The sequence below is a fragment of the Squalius cephalus genome, assembly GCF_949319135.1.
Source record: "Squalius cephalus genome assembly, chromosome: 10".
In the NCBI taxonomy this organism is placed as follows: domain Eukaryota; kingdom Metazoa; phylum Chordata; class Actinopteri; order Cypriniformes; family Leuciscidae; genus Squalius; species Squalius cephalus.
Window position 1 is genome coordinate 37145659 of NC_137131.1, and position 22899 is coordinate 37168557.

At 38.7% G+C, this 22899-nt stretch overlaps 2 protein-coding genes across 13 annotated transcripts in view; one reads left to right on the forward strand and one right to left on the reverse strand.

Moving 5' to 3' along the window:
* Positions 1-22899, forward strand: part of LOC307166414 (integral membrane protein 2B-like) — a 53909-nt gene that overhangs the window by 9764 nt on the left and 21246 nt on the right. The gene's annotated exons all lie outside the window — the stretch shown is intronic.
* Positions 641-22815, reverse strand: abi2b (abl-interactor 2b). 11 transcript variants are annotated; one of them, XM_079884749.1, is made up of 12 exons: positions 22561-22804; positions 17968-18135; positions 17394-17570; positions 16065-16082; positions 15855-15952; positions 12701-12847; positions 9046-9167; positions 7615-7848; positions 5991-6179; positions 5635-5721; positions 3574-3765; positions 641-2338 (listed from the first exon to the last, which is right to left on the reverse strand). In XM_079884749.1, exons 1-12 carry the CDS (start codon positions 22675-22677, stop codon positions 2163-2165), a joined length of 1725 nt encoding a protein of 574 aa, XP_079740875.1. In that variant the 5' UTR covers positions 22678-22804; the 3' UTR covers positions 641-2162. The 11 variants fall into 11 exon arrangements, with proteins under 11 accessions (XP_079740875.1, XP_079740878.1, XP_079740880.1 ...); XM_079884752.1 differs by lacking the exon at positions 16065-16082; XM_079884754.1 differs by lacking the exon at positions 12701-12847.

The window sequence follows — 22899 nt, forward strand, 5'->3', positions numbered from 1 at the left end:
TTCGTTAAGTGGACGAGGGAAGTTTATATGGATGGACAGACCCTCGTTCCCTCGATTTTGACCGAGTCTACTTAATATGTACACTTCAGGCACCTATATGTCCCACAATGCAGTACGATTGTGACGTCCCCACAGATCTCATCTAATCACCACCCCAACAAACAACTCTGATATATTAATTATATATCTTTTAATTTAAAACAACCCAAAACACACCTATAAACATTTGGATGCTGCATTAAACAAATTCTTAAAGGGAAAACGAAATAAATAAATCAACTCCATAGCTGATTCCAAGTGATCAAGGGCTTAGGACGTTCCAATTCAGCCCATTGCAGTTTCCGCTAGTAGTGGGCACTCGTGCAACGTAAGCAAAGACGTACATCCGAGTGAACGAGACGGAGGGAAGTTAGCGAGTGAAGGGCATGACAATTTTGGACTGGAACGCAGCACTTGGTAGTGTAGGGACTGCTGTGGATTAGGGCTTCTGATTGACACACATGAACAACAAAATCAGGGTTACTAGAAAGTTACAAGCTTTGGTTGGAGCTAAACGCTGCAGGAAAGCAGATCTCAAGGGGTTCCACACCTGAGCGAGTCTGGGCCCGGAGAAAACTCTGAGGAAACGTGAGCAAGAAGACCAGATATATCCAGTTTATTCTCCATCAGCAGGAAAATCACAGAAATGATCAACATGCAAGACTCAATTCACACACCCTTACAACAGACCTTTCATTTCAAATAAAGATTTGCACACAGACAAGCAAGTCAGTCACCAATGATCCATAAACAGTGAAATCGATCCATTTCACGCTCACACACACACACACACACACACACACACACACACACACTTACATATAGACATCAAAGTACTTTATAGAAAAGGTCTCTGTGCATTGGTACAGTTTGTTCCACATTATCTGCATGTGGCTATGAGGATGCTTTAAAACTTGGGCTGGTTTCGGTTTAATATCTCTTCCTCAAAAAAAAAAAGAGTCTGTTCTTCACATTTTGCAAGGTCTCCCTAAGATCACGTTTATCTCTTGTGCTTTAAAAATCTCTAGCTCGTCGACTGAGGACTTTCTAACTGTGCCTTTGTTATTGCAGATAAATGGGGTTATCTTGTCTCTACACCAGTCATACACCAACACAATAGTATTTCTATAATATAAATCAATATATAACATACATATAGAATAGTCTTGTATCTTTAAGTCCACAGTTGGTCAAGAGGGATGAATCGGAGGTTAAAGATCACAACACACATTTTCTTCCTGAAGAACACCACATCCGGTGCTGAGATTCAAGAAACGACCTCTCACATCCAAAGATATGACCATCTACGAACATATCTTTATGGCACAAACTTCCTGAACGATTTTATAGTGTTTTTTTTTTTTCTCTTTTTTTATCATACATACAAAGAATACACATACTTGCAAATATTTCAAGCAATAAAATCTCGTTGGAAAGTAATGAATGTAAAGGAATGGTGAGAAAAGTAGTTTAAGGTTGTAGTCGGTCCCGTTCGTGATCCCAAACGCCACTGAAATCCTTTGGTATGTCCTCTTGCTGAAGACTTCGAAATGAACTGCACTCAAAAAGTTAACAGTAAAAAAAAAAAAAAAAAATCCACTTCCAACACAATGACAAACTAAAGAAAAGAAAAAAAGCCCACCTGTATCGAAGTGTTTCTATATGACCTGGCACAACAATTACGCATAAAATCTCTGTTCTGTCATTCTTGGCAAAAGCTTCTCTCTCATTTGCTGGTCAGTGACAGCACACGGTTAAGAGGTGATGTAAAAGGAACATGCACGTCCGAGGTGGCCGTCTTCCGATTTCGTGAAGACATGAAAGAAGATAACTGTCCTTCTACAAGTCAGAACCATTCCTCCAGAATACAGACGGATAGGAGCGAAAGCAAAGCGATCACTATCAACACGAGTCAAGCAAACCAACACTTTTCTGATACATGTTTCTAAGAGAAATTAAGAGATGAATAGAAGTTCCTAACGCATTTATCTTACACATTTCAACAGTCCTAGTTTTTCCTGCAGCTGGTCAGTTGGTTTGTTTTGAACAAGCCTGTGCGTGACGTAGTGTAGCTGAACTCCGTGTGTCTGAATGAGGAAGATGATGGGCGGAGGAGCAGTGGCTCAGTCAGCGTAATGCATGATGGACTCCACGTAGTTCCCCGGGAAGAGGCCCGTGGTGCCGCACATCACACCCTCGTACCAGCCGTCGTCGTTCTTCTTGATGACGTAAATGATCGCCCCCTCCTGGAAGGAGAGCTCGTCTTCTTTGTCGCGCGCGTAGTCGTAAATCGCCACCACTGATGGCAATAGTGGGATAAAAAGAAGGGAAACAGAATGTCTGGTTATCTTTTTATTCCAAGTTTTACTGTACGGCGGACTGTGCTACGCTGTAGATACTGTAAACTGGATAAGTAAGAGGATGTTGTGATTATGTTCACAATACAGCACGACCTCTCCTATCTTACTGCCATTTAGAAATGGTTTATACAGAGAAAAAAAAGCTATTTTATTTTAAAGGCAGATATCAGAAATGTTTTATTTATTGTTAATGCTCTATACTGGATATTTAATTGTGCGTGTTCATCTGCCCTAAACATACACAGTTAAATATCATAGCCAATTTTTAAACTTGAGGTATAATGTAATAACATTGCATCCATTGTTAATACTGTACATTATAATGTTATGACGCCTAAATTTACTTGTACTATTTAAAACAATCGGCATTCGGTTTTGTTTTTAATTTCATTATTTCAATTATTTTTTACTTTAAAACTAAAATTAATCATTTTAAATATTACAATGTTTTATTTTTCATTTATGTAGTTTCATTGATATATTATTATATTTCTTATTTACTTGTAGTATTTTAAATGATTGATTTTAGTTTTTAGTGTTTTACTTTTAATTTCTATAGTTTTTACTATATTTCAATTATATATTATAACATGTATTTATTATTTATCAGTTATTGTCCATAATATAATAAATAGTTATCGGCTTATCTGTATTGGCCAGAGTTTTAATAACAGTGCAAATATTAGTTTTAATGGAAACCCAAAAAAAAAAAAATTTGGTAATTATGAACAAGGCAAAATTATCAAATAAAGTGTCAATTATGACAAAAAGTACACATTTCCAGATAAATTTCGACTTTTTATCTGGACAGTTTTACTTTTTTAATCATAAAATTTCATGTCATATGACATAAAAGCTCATAATTATGATTTACCAAAGCATGTTTTCTTATGTAGCAGAAATGGATTTCAAAACATTTTCAATAAAACTGTGAAAAATAAGCATGAAAATTTTCGTTTTACCGCAAGTTTAGCTAAACAAGCAACATACATGATAATGTTTGTCCGATTTCATTGCCGATTAAACATACATTATTGAAATGGAATCACGTGTTGGAGGATTTCCATCTTTCTCCATTCAAATCAATAGGAGCTGTACTTAGAAACCTATTACCTACATAGAAAAAGCTTTCCGAAATGGCCAAATGAGTGTTTAAAGTGCGTTGTGAACATGCCTTTCTCCAGGTAACTGCGAGGGGCCCATGGCGGGTCTTCTTCAGCGTAAGGGTCACTGTACTCCACCACTGCTGACTCTTCCTCATCATCACCCTCCTCATCCTCATAGTCCTCTGGAGGAGGCGGGGGTGGGGTTGCCTCCTCAAACTCCACCTCTTCTGCAGGGGGCGGTGGTGGAGGAGCGTCTGAGACTGAAGGGATGGAACAAATCAATTGTTTTTTAAAGCAATTTCTGAAGAAATTGGGTAACTTTTGTTTGCTGATGTGAGACAAATGACTCATGCTGGATCGGGAAGTTAAGGAGGAAAATGTGTTAGTAAGGAAATTAGGGAGTACTACATTGAGGGAGGGAAGAATAACACTGACCTCAAAACAGCAGTAATATTAATAACGAAAAGGGAACTTCACTAAGGTCATGTACACACTGCAGCTAAACAAGGGCAGGCAAATAAGGTTTTTCCCCACACCACTACATCTCAGAAATGATATATTTGAACCCTTTCAGTCTGAATTAAGTGTTATGAGATCAAATGAACATGATCAGCCTGACTCTTATATGCTAGTTTTATAGAATCACTCAAAAAGACAATCATTACTTTCAAGTCATGTCTGACTTGAAATGAACCAAGAAGTGGTTCACATGCAGAGCACATGCTGTTGTTAAACAGCAAACGCTGAACAAAACAGTGTCTCGTCACCTTTTTCAGTGTGTACGTGGCCTAACACTGTGTCCTAACCAGACGTGACAATGCAACATATGAAAAGAGTATCTTTTCCATATTAATCAAGAGGTTTTGTCCTAACCAGCCACGACAGTGATACGCGACCTGCAACAGGGGACTCTATTTTTAAACGGTTTCTATTTCTGCAACATTCAAGGCTGGGAACAAGAACATACAAATTATATGTCCAATGACAATGATATCCTCAGGTACTGAATATAAAAGGGTTTCATTTAATTTTGAATATCACTATGTGTGACTTTAATAGCCATAATGAAAGAGACAATGGATAATTGACCTCAGATCTTGGAGGAAAAAAAAAAAAAGAATAATCAAGAAGGTATACCAGTTGAGCTTTCTCGTGCTCTCTTTTCTCCAGTGTTGCCAAGTTTTCCGCGGTACATGATTGGGCTAGTTTTGGCCGTGATTGGGCGGGTTTTGAATAGCAATTGGGCTGGTTTCATTACGCAAACCAGGCAACCCTGCACCCGTCTTCGCTCACTCACTGGTCGCATTCGTTTCGACTGAATAGTGTTAGAGTTGCAGGGCCTGAGTTCCGGTGTAGTGCCAAATTCCACGACCCACCGAATTTTATGAACCACAGTAGGTGCTGTAGTGAGGGTAGGGTTAGGGTTAGGAACGGGATAAGGAGTGGGTCGGATTAGCTCAATACAGCGCCTGCTAGGGTCACATAATTCGGCACAACACCAGCGCAAGGTTGCGCGTTTTGAGCATAATTTTACTCATTCCCGCAGGTTTCGCACTCACACCAACCTGTCTCTTTATTCTATAGTATTTATTTGTGCTATCGTTTGCAATTTTTTTTGTAAATTTAGTTCAGAGTTTCAAATTAAGCCTCCTTGTGTAAGTTATTGCAACAGATGTACCCAAATTATCCTAAATTATGAGATGATAAAAATATCTATATGGCAGTATATATGGCAGTTTTCCCAGTGGTATCGAATATCGATATTTTTCAAGGTATCGTATCGAATTTAGAAACTCCAGTATCGTGAAAACACTAGTTAAAACTGCGAACTCTGTGTGAACAAACAAGTGTATTCCATGACAAAGTCACAGAGTATGTATATTGAATAATATTTTTATTCATTTTATAATGTACTCATACATCTCATTCTGAGTGCGAGATTGCACACACACTCTTCTGATTTTTGAGTTTTGTAGCCTTGTCGCTTGCCACTGGAATCTAATTGCATTTCAGCTGGTGAGGACATGCAGGGGGTTTACAACACTAATGTCTAAAATGAGCATGCAAAAGTTTAAAGAGCATGCACAACCAGTCAAACACACAAAAAAATTCCCAAACCAATAACTTACTGGTCTCCTGAACCCGAGCCACAAAGCCCATGAGTGGTAGCTGGGGGGTGATCTGGAGAATAGAGGGGGGTGGAGGGGCCATAGGGGCTGTCCCAACAACAGGGACAATTTGGTACAGAAGGGAAAAAAGGCAAGAAAGGGAAGTGTGAAAAAAATGTGGGTGAAACAAAGGGAATGACAAGAGAGGAAGTTGAAAAGAAAAAAGAAGAAAATGAGATGGCAAATGAAAGAAAAGAGAGAGAACAATCAGATCAAGTCGGTAAGACAGAGTCCACTGGTCTAAATGACATGCATTCTAATTATTGTAATTATTTTCTACCATTATATGAGGACCTTTGAGCATGTCTGGTCTCTACCTTGGTTTAGGTTGTAGTGTGGCCCTCCATTGAGCTGGTTTTGGATCATGTTTGGATTAGTGTTTTGAGGCATGTTGTTGGGCTGTCCAGTAACTGATGACGGCCGGCGATAGGGCAGGGAACCTCCCACAGAGGGCGTGGGGTGCCGCGTCATTGGCCGGTTCATACTGTAAAAGTGAGGACCGTTGCCTGGGAAATAGAGAGATAAGAAATAATAAAACTAATTCTGTTGGTACATCTCTGAATCAGCATGGAATACACAATAACTAGACCATGGCACATTCAACAGTATATGGAATGAACTGAAGACATGCTCTAATCAAACCATAGTCAGCCGCCTTACTCTCTTTATTTATTTAATTGGCAAGTAGCCGTGTAATAAGCGTGATAGCACAGAGTCAGCCTTCATTAATCACAAAATAATGAACGGCTTTGAGGCTGACTGTACATTCCTTACATTATACACACCAATACTGAGTGAAGCTGAGTGTATTTTAATCAGATTGAACACTTTTTAGCAATACTTTTAAGTATTTAATGATATACAGACCCTTTCCAAAAAATTTGAATATCATGGAAAAGTTTATTTATTTCCATAATTCCATTAAAAACGTTAAACTTCCATAGATGATAGATTCAGGGCCCACAACTTAAACGATTTCAAGTATTTAGTTGTTTATTTGTACATAATTTGGGCTTCCAGCTCATAAAACCCACGAAAACAGGATTTCAAAAAAATAGAATATTACATGAAATCACACAGTAATTACACAGTGATACCATGGTCATTGAAGCAGGTTTTGGTTCTTTTGGCAGTGTGGGCAGGTGCAAATCCTGCTGGAAAATGAAGAATTTCCATGATATTCTAATTTTTTGGAAAAGGTCTGTATATATGTTTGTATATTTATAATTAAGGATGCACATATAAAAAAATCTGGCCAATATGATGCTTATTTCCATGTTATGGCTGGTATTAAAATTCTATAGTATTTCATAATAATAACATCTTAAATATGGTGCATCCCTATTTAAAAACAACAATACTCTTGCTTGACCATTAGTCTTGGATTCATTTTTACTGAGCTTGTCACAATGCATTCTGGGATTCCCTTTTCCATGAATGACACATACAATACTGGCTTGTGTAATGCTGATTTTAGTCAAAAAGAGGTATGATAGAAGGCAACATATGCTCCTTAAAAATAATGCCTTAAAATACCGTCTAGGTAGTTAGCTCACTAGTTCTTGAACAGAGCTAATATATATAGCCAATATAACCTTTGTCCAAGTAAAAATGCTGGCCCATCATAACTTCCTCATTTTGATTTGGTATGAAACATCTCATCATTAAAAGTAAATAGTCCCAAAACAGTCCCTAAGAAGCATGAACAGGAAGCAGTGATGGACCAAATGATGTGATGGAGACGTCACTGGGAATGTAATCCTGCCAAGAACTGGAGCACAGATGCACAATGAGCCAAGACAAACCAAGCCCATGCAGGTGAAACCTGGGTGAGGTGGAGGAGGGATGAGTGCAGGGTGAATCACGCATCACGTATGTTCACGTGCAGGTTGTCACTCAAAGATGAACGATGGACTTGAGGAGGGGGGTGAGGGGACTCACCTTGAGCGGGGGTGCTATTTGCAGCAGCAGGGTTGGTGTTGGTGCTAACAGGAAGGTTGGGGGGCAGCTGTGGGGGTGGTGGTATCTCAGGAGGGCCCTCTGCTGGCAGAGCGGGGGCAGGGGCAGGGGCGGGGGGCACTGGCTCTGGGGTGGGAGGTGGCGGAGGTACGGGAGGGGCAGGGATAGTAACGCTTGGAGGGGGTTTCGGAGGGTTGGGAGGGGTGGGTGCTGTACCTGCAGCTCCGCACGCCACACAGAGACAGGAAGCCCAGGGGAGAAGAGAACAAGAGTGACAGAACAGAGGGAAGAAAGGTCGAAAGGAGAAACAAGGCCACAGGGAGGAGGGATAGGAACAGCGAGTGAAAAAAGAGGTAAGTAGTGAACAGAAAGAGAAGTTATCATCGCTAACAGTGGGACAGGAAATAGCACTTTCAATGCAGCAAAGATACTTCCTTCAGAACCTTGGACAGTCCTCAGATTCATTTACTAATACTTAAGGCCTTGATATACTCACAGCAAAGTTTTTATGTTCAACTTTCCTCTCAATAACACAATAAACAACAAAAATGACAGTGGTGAGAAAAAAGCAGTTAAGAAAGCATCTGATCACAGGGATGTGAATATGTTTGAATAGGGGATTCAAAGTCTAGTCGATTACTCTACCATGATGCTTTAAGCTTGATCATGGCCTATAGAGGGCACAATCTTTGAAGTCCACTTTCACGCTCCATTAAATGACAAATAAGTGCGTACTCTGAGAGTGCTCCACAATATACTTTCGATTATACCATCTAGATGCTCAAAATTTGCAGTTCTAAATGAATGTGCTGCTGCATTGTAAGCACGCAATCGCTCTCTCACTAATGCATTCATATAAATGTAATCTTTACTGTGCTACTTTATCAGTATCTGATTTAGAACGAGCAGAAATGTGTGAGAAATGTAACGATCCAAAGACAAAAGAACTGATAAAAATAAGCTGTTATGTAGGAGCAATAGCCTTGTGGGCAGCGCTGTGTCATATGCCATAGCTGTGCCCGCGTTCGAGTCTCAGCTCGAGGTTCAGGCTTATTTGTTTATTAATGACGTCATCAGCGACTAGTCCACATCAACTTGACTTTAATCACATAAATGTCGACTTCTGAAGTCGTTCAACCCCTAGTTTGCACATGTCGGCACTCCAATCAAGTCAGATCACGTTTATTTTTATAGCACTTTATACAAGAGACTGCTTTAATGTTAAACATGAAAAACAATGCCAGTGTTTCTTTCAATTAGAATTACAGCTTCAATTTACACTAGAGTGTTCTAGTTCTCCCGAAACAAACTTCGTTTTGGCCTGATTTTGTTCGGAATGACATCACACCAGTTTGTTCTTCGATTTCACTTGAAGTATATCGGGGGCTCTTACACAAAGAGTGGAAATCTCACCGGGAAAGGCCGTGGGCGGGGCAGGAGTTGGCACGGCGATGGGCACGCCCACACTTCCGCTGCCACTGTTCTCTCTGCTGCTGCTGCGGCTGCTGGGATGACTGCCACCGCTGCTGCCACTGCTGCCACACACAAAACACACATCATGCTAGTTAATGTCAATTGCCATTTGACTGTTTTAGCTCCGTAACTTGACGTTTTTCAGAGTGAAACAGGATAAAGAAGGGGGGGGGGGGGGGGGGGGAGTAGGGTGGGACTTGATATTTGTTCATTAAGAACTGACTAGATCTTCAAAAGTGGCCGTTTCACACCAGAATGGAGCCAGACTGAATGAGAGTTAGCTTAAACAATGCTAAATAACTGTACAGCCACAATAAATTGCACAGATGAATCATTCACAACAAGGAGTGAGCAAGAAAGTAATTAAGGTTAAGTTCAGGTTGATTTTAAACAGCACACATAAACAAACATAAATATTTCTTAAAACAGCCTCAACACTCAGTCTTGCATATTTCATTCTGCCCTTACCAAAAAATCCACATGAAATATAATAATTTCAGTACATTTCACAAAATCATAAAAATTTCATTGACCACACCAATTAATCAATCAATATTTAGGCTATTTTCAGATTATAGCCTGATAACTATAAGTAAAAAATTGAATCAGCCTGGTCGACATTTGGCCTTTTTTAAGATTACGAAATGGCCAGGAAGAACAACAGTCCCACATTTGGCAATTTTCATATTATCGGCTAATTATTACTAGTGGCAGACTGTTCAAAATATTGGCAGAACATTGGGCAGGCTTTTAAAACATTGTCATATTATCAGTTAATAGCAAGTGGTAGACTGATTTATCGACCAGGCAGATTAAAATCCCTATATTTGGCCATTCAGATAATCAGCATCAACTGACATTCATGTCAACATAGCCACATAACATAAGTATTTCCTTCTTATATCAGGTTTAAATTTACCAACAGCCTTGTAATATTGTGCATTCCCTGTTTTTAAATATTTTTGAGGGATTTAGTTTAAATGATTTTGCTCTGTTAACCATAAGTCAAAATAGAAACTACTGTGTTTTTAAATCACTCTCCCTTGATGATCAATTTCAGTCCAATTTTAATTAATGTAATTTATATACAGTCATGTGAAAAAGAAAGGACACACCCTTTAGAATTTTATGGTTTTATGTGTCAGAACATAGAAATCATCTGGTCGTTCACAGGTAAATGCAACCTCAGACATATTACACCGTGTCATTATTTATTTAACAAAGATAAAGCCAAAATGGAAAAGCCATGGGAGCCAAACTAAGTACATCCTATGATTCAATTGCTTGTAGAGCCACTTTTAGCAGTAATACGATGGAGGAATCGTTTTCTGTATGACAGCATCAATCTCTCGCATCGTTCTGGAGAAATTTTGACCTGCTCTTCTTTATAACGTTCCTTCAGTTCATTGAGGTTTGTGGGTATTTGTTTATGCACAGCTCTCTTAAGGTCCCGCCGCAACATTTCAGTCAGGTTGAGGTCTGGACTTGATGGACTAGAATGACTGGGCCATTGCAACACCTTGATTCTTTTCTTTTTCAACAATTCTGTTGTAGATTTGCTGGTGTGCTTGAGATCATTGTCCTGTTGCATTAACCAATAATCGGCAAAGCTTTAGCTGTCGGACAGATGACCTCACAGATTTGACTAGAATACTTTGGTATATAGAGGAGTTCATGATAGACTCAATGACTACAAGGTGCCCAGGTCCTGTGTCTGCGAAACAAGACAAAAATCAGCAATACTCCATCAGCGTGATGGACAGTTGGGATGAGGTTTTTGTTAGTTTTCGCCTAACTTGGTGCTGTGCATTATGGCCAAACATCTCCATTTTGGTTTCATCTGTCCAAAGGACACTGTTCCAGAAGTCTTGAGGTTTGTTCAGATGCAACTTTGCAAACCAAAGCCGTGCTGCAATGCTCTTTTTATTAAAGAGGAGAAGTTTTCTCCTGGCAACCCTTCCAAACATTCCATACTTGTCCCGTCTTTTTCTAATTGTACTGCCATGAACTTTAACATTTAACATGTTAACCGATACCATGTCTGAGGAGTGGCTCTTAGGTTTTCTGCAATTTCTCTGAGCAGTGCATGATCTGACCTTGGGGTGAATTTGCTGGGACGTCCACTCCTGGGAAGATTGGCAACTGTCTTGAATGTTTTCCACTTGTGAATAATTTTCCTCACTGTACATGGACTTTTTGTTTGGAAATGTCAGATTGATGGCAGCAAAAATGGCTCCTCTAAGATCATTGTCTTTTTTCCTTGACATTGTGTTAACACACACCTGAATGCTCCAGAACAGAGAACTGCCAAAACTTCTGCTTTTATAGAGGTGATGACACTTGCTGATGATCAATTCATCAAAGACATTTGATTAGCAGTGCCTGACTGCTACTTACCCTCTTAATTCACATGGAAGCAGTAAGGGTGTATTTAGTTAATGACACTGTGTAATATGTCATGTGTTGTTGTTAATCTGAGATTGTATTTACCTCATTTTAAGACCTGCCAAGGACCAGATTACTTTTTATTATGTCCTTATAAATAAAACCATAGAATTCAATAGGATGTCCTTTCTTTTTCACATGACTGTATATACTACCATTCAAAAGTTTAGAGTAGTTTAGTTTCTTTTAATGTTTTTAAAATGCTTTTTTATTTGATCAAAAATACAGTTAAACAGTAATATTGTGAAATATTCCAATTGAAAATAACTGTATTCTGTTGTAATATATTTTAAGTTTTAATATTTTAAGATGAATTTTCAGCATCATCATTCTAATATGCTGATTTGGTGATTAACCAACATTTGTTATTATTATCAACATAGAAATCAGTTGTGCTGCTTAATATATTTTGTGGAAACGGTGATCCTTTTTTTTCCCCAGGATTATTTGCTGAATAGAAAGTTCAAAAGAACAGCATTTATTTGAAATAGAAATCTTTCGTAACTTTTTAAATATCTTTACTGTTACTTTTGATCAATTTGATGCATTCTTGTGGAAGAAAAGCGTTAATTTCTTTAAAAAAAAAAAAAAAACTTGAATTGAGGCCATGAATTGAGGAGTTGTGGGTGAAAATCTGAGAAGAGGAAGAGGAGGAAGCGTTCTGTAAGGATGTGATTATGTGCTCTCTGTTTGTCCCCTGAGATTCTCAAAATCAGAGCGCTGAGGATGCAAACAGCTAAGAGATGAAGCGATACGGGTAAGAAAGACTGAAATAGAAAAAGACGGTGAGTGAAAGAGCAGGAAAGAGCTCTTCTTTAAGTAGGCTATGGCTGTTTGAACCCAAAAAAAGATCCAAGTATGAGAGAGAGAAAGCAAAGGAGAAGAAAAGAGAAAGTTAGTGAGAGACTGTTACTTTGGCCGCGAGTCACACTGCCAGACGACAGACACCAAACAAAGACAGCTTAAAAACAGAACAACAGCGACAGGAAAGACAGACAAGAAAGGAAGAGGATGCGGAAGAAAAGGGTGAGGAAGTGTGAGGGACCTTTTTTGCTTTTCAAAGTTTGTTTTTTAAGCCTGTCTAGGGGATAATGCTCTGTGTGTGTGTGTGTGTGTGTGTGTGTGTGTGTGTGTGTGTGTGTGCGAGTACCTGTACGTGCGGGTCCTCTGATTAACAGATGCAGTTCTAGCCGGGCTCTGCAGGGGTGGTGCGGTGTTGCGTGTTGGACTCTGCACATAGTCGTTAGGGACGACGGGTGGACGCACAGGCTCGAGCGTCCGGTAAGGGGAGTGCCGCCTGCCAGGGGGGCGGGGTTAAAATATTTTAATATCCTCTAAGGGGTGGAGTCAAACATCATTGATGACAGACCCCAATAATTACATACTGGGAGATATTGTATCACATCTTGAAGAGTAAAAATCCATTAAGAATATTACAACAGTAGCGTAGAGCAAACCTCATGAGTCATGTCTAATTTATAGTTATTTGTAGATCTCAGGAGTAACTAGGGTGGGCAGTAGAGTTCGGTACCAAGTCGGTACTGAAATTGAAAAAATGTGATGCTTTGAGCGCTGTTGAGTGGAATCTTAAACATCTCTGATTGCCCATTGTGCTCGCTCACATCGGATATGTCTGTGATTGGCTACAATGCTTCAAAAATATGTTGTAAATATACATCAATGACGCTCTTCACCGAGCACTTACACAGATACAGACGGGAGTGTTTGAAAGCAGGCGTCTATCAGCAGTCCGGTCCGCTGATAAACGCCTGCTTGTGCTTTCAAACGCTCCCGTTTTTTAAAACACTTGCTCTCAAACGCTCCAGTGCGTTAATCATTGTAACCAATCACAGACATATCCAATGACCGTGTGAACACAATGGCCAATCAGAGGTGTTTACATTTCCGCTCAACAGCGCTCAAAGCGTCACAATTTTAAAATTTCAGAACTGACTTGGTACCGAAATCGGTACTTTTTTACAACTCTAGTGGGCAGCATGACCAAAATAGATCAAGGTATGAGTCATTTTATTTCCAAATCTACAAATAATATGAATATTTTAATGGAATATAAGACAAGTTATTTTTGCGTGAATTTATAAATAGTCACCTGAAAATGCTTTGCCTATAGACAATTTAGTGAATTAAACACTTTACAAATGAAAGATACTTTAAGTAGACTGAATATTGGTTTGACCAATACTTTTTACACTTTTAGGTTATTGTTTTTTTAAAAGTCTACTAATAAATGACTACGTTTACATGTACCCTCATTATGCGATTATAATGAGATTCAGGCAATACTGCGATTAAACCATGTAAACACAATATTTCAATCAAACTGATGCAATTAAGCTCATAATCGTATTAACCATAATCGCAGTAAAACGTGGTGTATGCCAATTTCTGGGTCACGATAAACAGGCATGTAAACCCTTTAATCACAACTATTCCACTCTGACTAAAGTGTGCACATGCTTATGACGTACAGGGATGACACTGTCATGCGCAGATGTGCAAACATAGCGGTAAAGGAGGCAACACATTTTTGGATTGCTGAAGAAACTGAGTTCACTTTGACAAACCTGCACGACATGAATAGAACGCAGTATTTTGATGGACGAAAACAGACATTTTAGGTGGAAAAATCCATAGAAATGTTTTTTTAAACAATAACGGGTTCTTCCTCTTCTTGTATGGGATACGTCCCACTCTGCATGTTCACAATAATGTATGTTTCTTCACGGTATGAGGAAACTCGATGATACATTCATACAGTTGCATATTATATATCGTCATACTGCCCATCCCTAGCAGAAACTATTATGTAACGGCCGAGTAGATATTTAAAGGAGCCTGTTGTGGTGTATTAAGATTGTCTAAATTGCTTGTGGTTGGTCGTTATGTTGCCATGGTGACAGTGAGGGGTTAGGGGCCGTGGACATGGGCATGAGCGGGAAGAACACAGTTGAGGTTTAACAGTAACAAACATCAGCTGTAAAAACTCAATGACATGAAATAAAAATAACAGATCACAAACACAACATGACATTTTGTTCTCCACAGTGACCTGCAGTGGCAGAAAAAGGCACAAAGACTAAAACACACAGATCCAGAACAAATTAGTGTGTCAGTCCCTGAACAGAGAACAAGCCAAAACTGTTAACTACAACACAGAGTCATAGACGTGTGTGAGCCTGGCTGTCAGGGACCAAGATTAGATAAGAGATGGAGAGAAAGAGAATTTCCTTTTCAAACACCATATTAACACATGTGCACAACAGATTCTCATAAACATTATCATATTATTTTTGTCCTAGATGTCCACATATAATCCAAGTTTTTTGCACTGAAATACGATGCAAAAACAATTCAGATCAGACTTAAAATGCTCAGAGACCTTATTAAAGATGCACTCAGATGTAATTTTACTCAGATTGTTCCAATGACATTCAATGTCAACTTCCAGCAGCACGGATGCAGAATTACGCAGCACAAGAAACATTTTCAGTTATCTGTGCTATTCAGTTACTCACAAATAAATTATTCTGTGAGAGAAAGGGGAGTTAGCAAGATAAAGAGAAAAGCATTTCAACTGGTCCAATTAGGTGACACCAATGATTGTATTAAGCCACTGATAGGGCTACTTATTTTGTTTAATTCTTTTGTGTAAAACTTTAATGAGGAAAACAATTACTGAGTGGCACCTTTAATATAACAGCCCAAAATATGTAGGACCTTCCCACAATTAACTCTAATTATTAGTTCTACAGGTGTTTCGAAATAATAGTGCCTATTGTACTTATATTACCTTACCAAATTGGCATTAATGACATCTAAATGTTCAGTACTGATATATAAATTGTGACTGGTTAGGACACAATGTTATTTTCAACAAATGAGTTTTGTGGACCGGAGCCCAAGTTTTGAGTTCTGAAAGTTTCAGACCGTTTTCATAGTACAATGAGCTCTTTTAATCTAGGAAAGATCAAGGAACATTTGATCCCCCTTTAAGGACTGCCTCTGTTCTTTCTATAAAATCAAGACCACACAAACTTTTACAGAAAAACAGTTTGACAAACAGAAGCTCCTTTTTTATATTAATGAACCGCAGCAAATTTCATCTCCATTCCAGAAGGCTGTTTGACAGAATATTTCTGTTCTACATCTGTAAACAACTATGAAATGCATGTCTGGGTAAATATCTCATAAATATCTTATGTTACTGGTGTTTCACAACAATACAAATTATTACTTGAATTTTATATATGTCATGAAAAAAGCAGGTCCTCTATCTAACTTACCCCAGTGTTCCTTTGCCAGGGCCAGGGGGGCTGGGTGGTTTCTGAGTCGGGGCAGCTGTGCGTGGAGTTGTACCTGCTTTCATATTCTGAGCGTTGACCTGTGGGGCAAGTGTCAAATATTATTAATCTGAGTGGGAACAAATATATAGACACGGACATTATACCACATACACAACACACACATCAACCAAAACCCGACTGAATCCTTACCTTAAACCTTAGTAACCACTACATTCAGAAATGAAGGCATTAAGAGAGGTGAGGAGAAAAAAGATACAAACTGTTAGTGTAAAGAGTAAAGAAAAACTCACACACATGCGAACACACACAGAGCAGCTAGTTAAGCACCGCAGAGAGAAAATACATTCATATTAATAAGGATGCACAATATGCCAATATTACCATTTTTAAATGGTAACTTAAAGGTGAGAATTTTTTTTTTGTTATGCTGGTTGAAAGTCTCCTCCTGATAGCAATCACTCAGTTAAGCGGTCTAAATGTATTTTTATAAATATATTTCATCTGTGGAAAGTGTAGGACCATCAAATGTTTGTTCAATCATTGCGTTCGGTCCGAACGGTCCTATAGCATGTGTTCCCTGTCTGTCAATGTGTGTTTGCATGCCACTGCGCAGGCTGTTCACGCAGATATATGAAGTCATCAGCACGTTCACGTACGCTGTGAAGACAGAGCGAGAATGGCAAGCAGCAACAACCTCACTTTCCTCCTGAACCGACAACAAGTGGCACTGGCAAAGGATCTACGATCTATATATCTTCATCGGAGCCAAGCAGACTCTTATCGTGGGAACCCTGTCATTCAAGAAATATTATAACACACTTGACAAGTTTTGCTAGCTAAACAAACCGAAAACTTGCTGCATCTAATTCTGTTTTTAAGAATTTGTTTACGTTTGGTATTGTAGTGTTACTAACTCTCACCGGTGAATGACACATGATATTGGTATTGCAGTAACGTTGTCTCCGGTCTTCTAGGCTGTGCGCGTTCATGCTTTCAGGAGGCGTCGCTTTGGACGGTGATTTGCAGGGAGGGTGGGACGTACGCTTTTACTGCTATCAGGCTAAAGCTAGCATTTTCCCAGATGTCCTACAGCACCTTTAAATGTATTTTTGTTTATGTAGTCCAGGGTGAAATAGCAGTTGTTTTGAATGTATACTGCCACCTAACAGCATGAAGATGTAGAATCAAGCTTTTTGCAGTCAGCCATGATTAATTTATACCACAAGCCAAAGTATCCAATAACATGGGGATGTAAAAGAAAACACATATTTATCACGTGAACTTACACATTTTTTTTTTTTTACTTAATTACTTTAAATGTAAAACATAAAATGATACCTTTAAAATTACAGCTCTGAATTTCCCCATATTTTAAGCAGATAATATCAGGACTTATTTATTTCTATACCCACCACCCCAAAAATATATTCAGGTTTAATAATATTTAATTTAATACAAATTCCATCCTAATCAGCGCTCTTACAAATGCAGACATACAGAGTTTGGCTTCATCCCTACCTTTACGCCGTGGCCTACGTCATCCAGCAAACTGTAGTCAATGGGTTTGCGGATGTAGCGTACAGGCCTCTCGGGATTGGCTGGTGCGATGATCTTGTGCGTGCGGGAAGTGTTCTTGTTCGTAGTGAGGATGCCAATCTCTCGCCTGGCCACCTTCTCTTTATGGATGTCCACCGTCTGCAGAGGAACGTTGTTGTGTGATTTGACGTATACAGTAATGTACATAGTAACAAAACAAATTACAGGTTTTTGTATGAAATCAAAATCATGTTTAAATCAAAAAGAGCAACAAAAAAAAGTTAAACATGAATGACAAGCAGTCTGTAGAAGATATTTCCAAAGTCAACAGACCATAAAATATCAAATCTAATTTGATTAATATAAAAGTACTGCTATGTGCCAAAGTTTAATATTTAGGCTTTTTGATTTTAATAAACCACTTAAAGTATGAGCAATATTAAGAGTGATGCTTTCCTTAGAAAATGAACTGAATGTAGAAACAAAACAAGTCTGTTCATCTCACAAAGTGCAATATACCCACAATCCTAAATGTTTCTATAGCAGTAAGAATTACCTGTGAAATGTGGTTGATGGACGACTCCATGCGGCGTAGCTGGGACGCCTGTATATCCAGCATCTGGAGCACATTGTTGGCAAGAGTGTTGATCAGATACGCTACACTGGCCAAAGACTGAGTGGTGTAGCTTTTGGTTTCTTCTAAAGCTCTGTGCTTATCTGGAGACTAGATGGAGAGAAAAGAAGGAGAGAGGGAGTTAATCTGAGCACAGAAGGATGGATAGAGGTGAAAGAGAACATGATATTGCCACATGGCCTAATTTCTACTCCCTCGTTTTCACTCCCCTTTAGGGGTGAACGTCTGATGCATATGGCGCACAAAATAGGAAACACTTCAGGCGTTTTGAAGTCATCATCTGATTGGTTGAATAAATGTTGTCATGCCAAACCCCCTCATGGAAGAAGAAAGCCATTGTGTTTACAACTGTGACAATGAGTGCTTATCAGTATCAACTAAATGCTTGATTTTCAAAAATACGTGAAGTTCACGGCTCCATTGTTGCAGTATACTTGCACAACATTATTGAATGGATAATTTATTAGATGCATGCCGGTCTGTTATCATATGGACGTCAACTTTCCATTTTCACGCCCCTAAACATGGTGTGGAACAAAACAAACTGTGATTGGTTACTTTACATGTCACTCAGACGTCCTCTTGGGCGGTTCTTGGACAATAAAAGCTGCGATGGAATCCAGACCTTCTGCAGTCAGTCTAAAGGTCTAGCTACGCAAGACTGAGACAAGCTGAGTCAAGTTCACGTGTCATTTACGTCCTTTTGTGCATATTTAAGTTGTAACATTATTACTTTTATGTTGTATGCATATGAATAATTTCACATAGGATGCATTTGATGGCGTTAATAATTAATTAGCCAGCAAAGCACTTTAGTTTAAATGGCAATGCCCGACATTATTGACTTTGATTGGGTTATTTGAGACAGTCATATTCCTTTTAGATGTTTCTTTTTCAGAAAAATGTAGGATATTATTAGTAATCCAGCAATGTTCTTTTTTCATGTCATATTTTTTCAACAGGAAGCCTGTTTTAATTTAAATCACTTCTCGTAATGGTTTCGAAAATGCGCGGGGATATCTGTAATCACCTGATGAAGTAGATGAAAATATAGTTAAGTCCAAGATGTGCAGTGGAAATCTGCCATTTACATAACATTATATTGAGAACACTATAGAATTAAATCTTTGTGTTTTAGTTGCCCGTGTTTCAGCGAGTTAAAGAGGGCATTCACAACGGGAATAACACTTTCTGGCTAACATGTAGCCTACTTCAAGTTCACTTGCATTTGCATCCTGTTGTACAGATACAATTTGTAATGTTACGTTTATGTTGTACATCATGCCATATGAGTGGCACTGGAAAAGACGTTACGTACAATGGTCAAACATGGCCGTCTAGTACATGTTTACACAGAAACAATGGAAAAACAGCACATTGGCATGCAAAAATATTTAAGTATCAATTAACTTTTTTTAAATTTCATATTTTAATAAACATTGAAAACAATATGAAACATTTATGAAAAGTAAGAATTTGATATGAATGATGAATCATACAATTAGGTTAGAAACACACTTACAAAGGTAAAAATGGAAATCAATTTAGTGAAAAAATTGGATCAATTTCTGTCAATGCGGTGAACCAACCACCGCGCAGAATATGAAGAATATGAAGAATATGAAAAGCTTTGGGTTCAGTCATGGTATCAGCACAAAAACACAGTTCAAATTACAGTTGTAAACAAAATCCCCCAAAATATTGGGATAACATTTGTTAATATGGCACAACCTTACTCCCCTTCATGATTCATTTCCCATATACGAACAAACTAATTTAAACAGACACTGAAGCAACCAATCAGAGCAAAGCACTACCATGAAAAAAAACTCGTCTCGGATCACTGCCTCATTGGCTGCCCACACAGCCATCATTCATTCCCTTCCGGCGTAACCATGGTGATGCTGTCAAATATATGGGAAGGCCCACTGATGAACGGTACGGTGAGTGAGGATAGTGGGGGAGGAGGGTCGTGTGTGAGAAACACGCTCGATAGCATTCACAGCAAATGAAACTGCTTCAAATGATCACTTCAAAACCAACTAACATAGTAATTCAACAAAAGATCAGCTGGTTGAGTAAACAAACTGCTTGAACAGACTAGTAGCCATTTCAGGAATAGTTCACCCTGTATTATTTTCTGTCTTCTGTGAAAAAAAAAAAGGAGATGTTAAGCAGAATGTCTGAGTGGCTCTTTTCTATACAGCAACTGAGGATGAAAGGAACATCATAAATGTATTCTATAAGACTTTTGCACCTCTTCGAAAGCCAAACAACAGCTTTATTACAACGCGACAAATGCAGGAACCAATGTTGCTTTGGCGTCAATAATAATGTCATATCTGGCATGAAAGGTACATTTTTTTAAACTGAAACAAATTAAAGATTTCTGAGCTCCGGCTCAGATTTTCAGAGAATTTTGGTTTGTTTTTCACACTTCTGAAGAATTGTGCAGGAATTGTTTGGACTTCTTTTATCTTGCATTTATGCTCTCCATCTTCATTGCATGGACATTTGGCCATTTGATGTTGCACTGAAGAATGACAATCATAAAGGGTTTTAATGAGACGATAATGAGGAGATAAACTATGGGAGAACAGTCATTGCTCTGTCAGCTCGAGATAAAAACCTTCTTTGGTCATCTACGCTTTGAGGAAAAACATCAGATCTCCGTTTTGTTCAATAAAACACCAGAAATCCAGAGAACTCGCTGACTTTACTATCAGATGCACACACACAAAAAAAAAGGTTCTTCTATGACACCTGTGCAAATAATGCAACAATTAATCTGGCTTTTCCAACAACAAACATGCTCATTATTTGTGGCAAAAACAACCATCATGACAATAATAAGAACCTCTCTGAATAACCTTGCTAACATATCTTTATGCAATATGCATGCATTGAGGATGAGGGAAATATTGGGTTACTTACTAAACTAAACTGAAACCAGACCACAGACCACATGCAAGCAAGACTCATATCAACCCGAGCTTCACGCTGTTATGGAAAGAAATCTAAGCTCGGTCACTTTAAGCTATTTATGGTATTTCTGAGCCTGCTGTGACAACGCTATGAAGTGAGCGGAATACAATGATTTATCACAACCAGCAGAATTTCTTTAGGCCTATAAAATGCATTCAGGCTCAGAGAGCATCAACACTATGTGCTCTGCACGATTCCCATGGGTCTGAATCAGATACAATATGAACTGAGGTCCCCCTGGGTCAAATCACAAAGAAAAAACTATTTAACATCTTTACAACTATCAGCTCTCACTCTTAAACTATAACCATATGGTTTTGCGCATTGACAGGCCAGCAAGTATGCAATATTTATAAAGAATGCATCACGACTCAAAAGTACTTGAATCAGCATCCTCACTCCTCAGAGAACAAACTCATATCCAGTGACATTCAGTCACTGATCTGCCAGGGTCCATGTGACATGCACTGTATTTTTGGAGCAATATATGTCAAGAGTTTGATTTCTGATGCTCTCTAAACAGAGAAGTGCATATCCTTACACACCCACTTCTGTAGTTCCCCCAGGAATGCTGAAAATAACATGAATTTAGTCATTCATTTTTGTTCCAGAAGCACTTCACAGTTTCCAGAGTGAATCATCAAACTCATGCGAGCAGAGGGAAAACTGTATTTACCATAGTTCTTGCATAGAAGCTATAGGCTAGTTTAACTATGGTATTAGTGTAATAGAGTAAGCATTACCATGGATAGACCAACATAACCAACAAACAAACGGTGTTTGTTGTCAAAGAGCAGCCTAAACAGATTTAAAAACTCACAGAAATTAAGTAACTTGGATAGGCTACCACAGTTAGTTAATTGGACCATAGTATTTTTTCGCGATTTCGAAAACTAGTGCTCGTCACAAACACACATCTCCCCTTTGGACTACAACCTAACTTAAACAACACCCTAATATTAATAAAAAAATATATAGAAAAACGATTAATATTAATAGATAACTACACTAAATGTACATTTATCAAATAAAAACACTGCCCATAAGCCCTCGGCATTTAGCAGCCGAGCTAACTTCAATAACATTGCGCTGCTTTGATTAAGGTTTCGACAAAAAGTATAACTCGTTATCACACCACTTTAAATCACAACACTCTGTTTAAATTAAGCATTTAAACATGATAAACTAATAGTACTTGTAAAAAGAGGGGAAACACACTGTCTTTGGATGTGATAAATTTGAGGTTTACACATTGGTTTCGCTTCGGCTAGCGCGTTAGCCTAACTAGCTCAGCGTTTGAGGCCCCATATCTGTACTAAAACAATGAAATGGGCAATAAAACGCCCATAAAGTGTGTTATGTTTTGAATTAGTGTATAATAAACCATAACGAATTACAAAGCAGTTGTAATGTGGTGATTTCAGTCCACTCGACTGCATTATCACTCGACAACACAAGCAGTCGGATCATTCATCTCTCGTGTCATTTCTCCGGTGTTTTTGAATATTTTTCAGGGTTTTGTAATGTCACCTGTATGTAGTTGCTCTCGCAGTACTCGGCGACTCTCTCTAGGTTGGCGTAGCTGTCCAGCAGAGCTCCTCGACCAGCAGGAATCTCCTCTTCCAACAGCATCTGCAGCTCCGCCATCTTCACATCTTACTGATGCATGCAGGAGGAAAACACCACCATCACACTCCCTCTCCCTCACTGAGACATGCAGGAGGAAAACACCATCACATTACCCTCTCTCTCTCTCTCTCTCTCTTTCACATTCACACATTCTCTTTCCTCCTCCCCTATACGTTTCTTTCTATTCGTCACTCTTTTCTGTCTTTTTGGTGTATTTTTATGATATCCAGACAGACAAAG

What these genes read in the sequence shown, in the direction of transcription:
- abi2b (XM_079884749.1), bottom strand. Translation starts at nt 22,677, where the DNA reads ATGGCGGAGCTGCAGATGCTGTTGGAAGAGGAGATTCCTGCTGGTCGA. An exon ending in CCATCAACCACATTTCACAG is followed by an intron (nt 17,571 to 17,967) that starts GTAATTCTTACT and finishes GTTCCTCTGCAG; the next exon opens with ACGGTGGACATCCATAAAGA. An exon ending in CCCGCCCACGGCCTTTCCCG is followed by an intron (nt 7,849 to 9,045) that starts GTGAGATTTCCA and finishes GCGGAGCTGCAG; the next exon opens with GTACAGCACCCACCCCTCCC.